The following is a 5000-nucleotide window of genomic DNA, read 5'->3' on the forward strand; positions in this document are numbered from 1 at the left end:
CATCTTACTACTACCACCACCGCTACCACTATCACTACAACAATCACCATCATTATTACGTTTCCAATCATTTTTTCTCGTTTCTAAAAATTTGATATCTATCAAAACAGACGAAATTCCGGTCATTTTTTTAAAGGGGTAGTTAAAATATCTACGATTTTATTAGCCCTGAAAACTACGATTTTTATTTTCCTATTTCAAGTAGGCAGGTCTGCTATGACAAGTACCAGTATCAGTTCCATAGTCAAAAGAAGACCAACAAAAACACAGTTTATTTAATCTTAGGCTTTCGCCAATACTTCATACAATACAATTAAGACAAAATAATGTTACCAATTTCTCCTCATGCATTCGTTAGACTATAACAATAACGACCGTGTTATCTTTACTCCTCACCCAACCAACCCCGAGCTTCCCTCCTCTTCATCGCGAACTATCTTATGTATGTATTAGCTTCAGGACGGGCAAGTACGGAATATGCCCACCCTTCCGTATTTCCTCTATAACTTAGTTAGAATTCAACTCTCTCTTTTCTCAGAAGAGTATTTCTCGTATACTAATTCAATTGTTGAGAAAACCAAAATGGTGGCTGTATTTTATATATTTATTTAGTCGTGACTTTTGAATAAAAGTGTTTTGTTTTTATTAGACGGAATACAATAGAAAATTACATTGTTTTGCAAAATTATTTTGTCTGGCAATAAAAATACAGCGGTAATTACTTTAAGAATTAAAAAAAAAGAACTAACAAATTAATTTGTTAGAAAACAAACAAAAAAACCCAAAAAAAAAACAAAAAAAACAACAACAACAAAACAAAAAAAAAAAAAAACAATTAAATAAATGAGTTTTGAGAAGCACTAAAAAAACGAGAAAAAAAGAAAAGTTTAAATGGATAAACAAATATATAAAAACAACACAAATTAATACGAAATTGATATAAAATTAGTAAATTAATAAATGTAATTCAATACTGGAACCTTCCCAAAGTCATTACATCAATGGTACCAGCACAAGTAAGGCAATAAATAAGAAAAAGTTCGTTTGCCAAAATCTCTATTTAGTTTTCACTGGTTAATAAGGTGGGCTCATTTGAATTAGCCCGACCTAGTACTAGAGAGGCCAGACAGCAAAAATCGGTCACCGTCAGGCGACGTAACGATGAGATGACGATGTGGGCGGAGTGGAGTCCCTGGGGGGGGTGATAAAAAAGAACAGGAGCGTATCCTGGTTTATGCATTACGGGATGCATGGTGATTCGCAATCTATTAAAAATACACACAAATTGATTTCAGTATGTGAGTAAAGAGCCTTCTCCAAGGACTCAACTATGCGCCGAGCGAGGCTCGAACCCGGGACCTTCCGATCAGAAAGCGAGTACCATACCACTCGACCACATAGCCGCACTAGGCAGCTGTGGATACGTAACCCTTAATCCCCTTTATCAAAATCTTGAAATTAGATTGTTTACTCTTGTGTTTATGAGGCTTAGTTTAAAGACCGTTCTTGCTTCCTGTTGTATCAAGTCCCAATTAACACAACTGTAAATATAGCCAATCATTTTCATGTAACAGTATATTATTTATTAACCCCGCACTCAAATGTCAAAGGTCAGGTCAAATTGACTTGGTTTTGATTTTCAACATCTTGGAGATTCCGGTAGAAAATTATCGATTCTTGTTTATCAGATCAGAGGATATCAAACATTTAGATATTGTGTACCTTTTATCACCTGTATTAATTTCTTAGAATTGGGTTGTTTACATTTGTTTTAATGAATCTTAGTGTGAAGACCATTGTTTATGTTGTATTAACTTTCAATTATTATTGTGCGGCTATGTGGTCTAGTGGTATGAAACTCGCTTTCGGATCGGAAGGTCCTGGGTTTGAGTCTCGCTCGGCGCATAGTTGAGTCCTTGGAAAAGACTCTTTACTCACATTATCTCACCGTACTCATGTGTAAAATGAGTACCTGCCCAACAACAGCGTTGTCTTTGTCCCAAAAAATGTAATGTCGCTTAACAAGCGCCATGTCCAGTCTTACATATTGTTAAATGTTGCTGTTGACCAGGGACCCCTTGTAAAGCACTTTGAGCACATTTAGTGGATATTGCTCTATATAAAAGCTCTTTTTATAATTATTATTATTATTATTATTATTATTATTATTATTATTATTATTTTATTATTATTATTATTATTATTATTATTATTATTATTATTATTATTATCATTATCATCATCATCATCATTATTATTATTATTATTATTATTATTATTATTATTATTATTATTATTATTATTATTATCATTATTATTATTATTATTATTATTATTATTATATTATTATTATTATTATCATTATTATTATTAATAATAATAATAGCTTTGATAAAAGATAACTCTCCACTACATTTTAATGCTTTGCCAATGATGGAAGTAAGCAACGAAATTAAACGCAGTCGTCTAAAATTCTGACATTTCTGTTGTTCTCAAGAAACGGGCATTTGGTGGCGACTACTGTACTTATTATAGCAGGTAAAATTTAGAAAATATTATCGTTCAACTTCCCCATCAAATCCCAACTCACAATAGCTTTGAAAACGATAATCTCCACTGTAGCTCTGGTATGTGCGGCTATGTGGTCTAGTGGTATGACACTCGCTTTTGGATCGGAAGGTCCTGGGTTCGAGCCTCGCGCTCGGCGCATAGTCGAGTCCTTGGAAAAGGCTCTTTACTCACATTATCTCACCGTACTCAGGTGTAAAATGAGTACCTGGCCGTTAACAGCGTTTTATCTGTCCGAAAAATTTGTAATATCGCCTAACAAACGTCATGTCCCTTCCGACATGTTAAGTGTTGTTGTTGACTAGAGACCCCTTGTAAAGCGCTTTGAGAACCTTTAGTGGATATATTGCGCTATATAAAAGCTCAATTTCTTTATTTTATAAATACTTTTTTTAAATGACCAATTTGTGTTGAAATACATTACAATAATGCTTTCAACTCCTTTCTATACTAGCTCTGGCAACAAAACTTCGTTTTAAAGAAGTCTGTTGAATTAAACATCGTGATATAATTGTTCATTAGGACCCAAACATTGGTTGTTAACTACGAAATTTTCGTTGTACTAGGCATGTCTGAGATAAGTAATTAAATTGAGCATAAATGTGACCCGCCGTGTCAAAGCGGTATTATGTTGGGATGCACTCGGTTAGGGAAATTGAATTCATAGCCACAGATATCAAACTTGGGTTTAATTTCTTCTACGTCATGCTGGAGTATAAATACTGTATTTTGCTTTGCAGAAACTTCTATGGTCCAATTTCTCATCATTCTGTCTCTAAATTCACTTTCTGAGGTCTGAATCATCCCAACATAATACCGTTTTGAGACGAAGGGTCACAAATTCATGATTCACGTTCTTACCGATGCCTCCGTCGTTTCTTGGACTTTTTACCGGAACTGTTACAGGAGTCGGACGGTTTGTCTGGATGGAGATAGGCCTGGTGAGGAACTGGGGAAGACAAGACACATTGGGATACACTGAAGAGTATCGCATCAAAAACATAAAATAGATCACTAAAATAAGTTTTATGCACCTGCGTTGGATGTGTATAAAAACGCATCGTTTTAAATGCACCGGTGTATAAAAACGCACTGTTTTTATGCACCTCCGTTGGAGGTGTAACCTTGAAAAGGTACCGAGTTTGTGGACAGCTTGTCCACTGCGCTACGGAGCCACCTGACTGTTCATAACATTTAATATGGTCTTTCTAGAACATTATTTTACCTTCAATGCAATTTCTATATTTTCTAGTTTTAAATTTCGATTTTTTAGATTTTTTTTATTTTATAAACAAAAGCGTACAGATGTCACAATATACCTATTGCCATGTCCAAATACAGAAACACAGCGTCGCTGATGAATCGCGTGGAATGCGCATGCGTAATGTGCATAAAAATGATCCGTTAAGATACACCGTCAACGGAGGTGCATAAAAACGATCCGTTAATATACACCACCAACGGAGGTGCATCAAAACACTATGGTAAAATAAAATTCCCTTTATTCATCCCCAAGGGGAAATGTATTGTATTTAGGGTCTATTTATTCCAAGGGAGGACTGGTAAATAACCCGGGCGTCAGCCGCAAAATGCAGGGCCGTAAAAGTGAGCTAGGACAAGGTGACTTGCTCAAGGCTACACTACAATACTCTTCAACAGTAGTAACGTCACTTCCTTCCTTATGACGCATGGTAACTTAGTAACACTGGCTCTAAACTATCGGAACAATGGCGGACGCCCGTATGAAATATTTCTCCGGCGAGCATAAAAGTGTATCCAGAGGGAAAAAAAAACAACATAAATTTGATCATGTTTTGACTTTTACACATTCTGATCACAAGGCATATGAAAAGTTCTAGCCAGCATGAAGAATAAAAAGTAATGATTTTCTTTGTTTAGAACCAAGATGGCCGCCATTGAATCCAATTGAGGCGGGTAAGTCAAACTCGGTACCTTTTGGATACAAAGCAAGACCGTACCGCTGAGCCACGCTTAGTCATTGGGAGTGATTTTAACTTCCCCACTCTGGGAAAAACAATGTATTTAGAATTTTAGTCAGAACGGCTATGTGGTCTTGTGGTATGAAACTCGCTTTCGGATCGGAAGGTCCTGGGTTCACTCAGATTGCTTTATTCCATAATTTATTGAAATCTGTGTTTTGCTAAGCTGAAGGTATACCGCTAAATCTAAAAGAATACTTAATATGTTACTTTTGCGGGTCAAAGCCAATCTGCCAACTCATCCAAACAGGCGCCAATAAATTAATGATCGATCATTATGTCCTAGCAGAAGTTCTTAATGATCATTTGATTCTACGAGTGATAACAATAACCCTTAATTTAGAAAATGTCCGTATATCATCCTGTTAAAAAATAGCTATATATAGCTATATATATATATTATATATATATATATATATATATATATATATA

The 5000-nt window shown here is 35.2% G+C and overlaps 1 protein-coding gene across 1 annotated transcript in view; it reads right to left on the reverse strand.

The window, feature by feature from the left end:
- Positions 1 to 5000, reverse strand: part of LOC144963343 (uncharacterized) — a 90929-nt gene that overhangs the window by 26007 nt on the left and 59922 nt on the right. The window contains exon 3 of the mRNA XM_078897288.1: positions 3430 to 3517. Coding sequence (XP_078753414.1) covers positions 3430 to 3517 — 88 coding nt within the window. The remainder of the gene's footprint in view (positions 1 to 3429; positions 3518 to 5000) is intronic.

The sequence above is a fragment of the Berghia stephanieae genome, chromosome 1 (genome assembly GCF_034508935.2).
Source record: "Berghia stephanieae isolate SIO BIC M18660-M18661 chromosome 1, UCSD_Bste_1.3, whole genome shotgun sequence".
Lineage (NCBI taxonomy): Eukaryota > Metazoa > Mollusca > Gastropoda > Nudibranchia > Aeolidiidae > Berghia > Berghia stephanieae.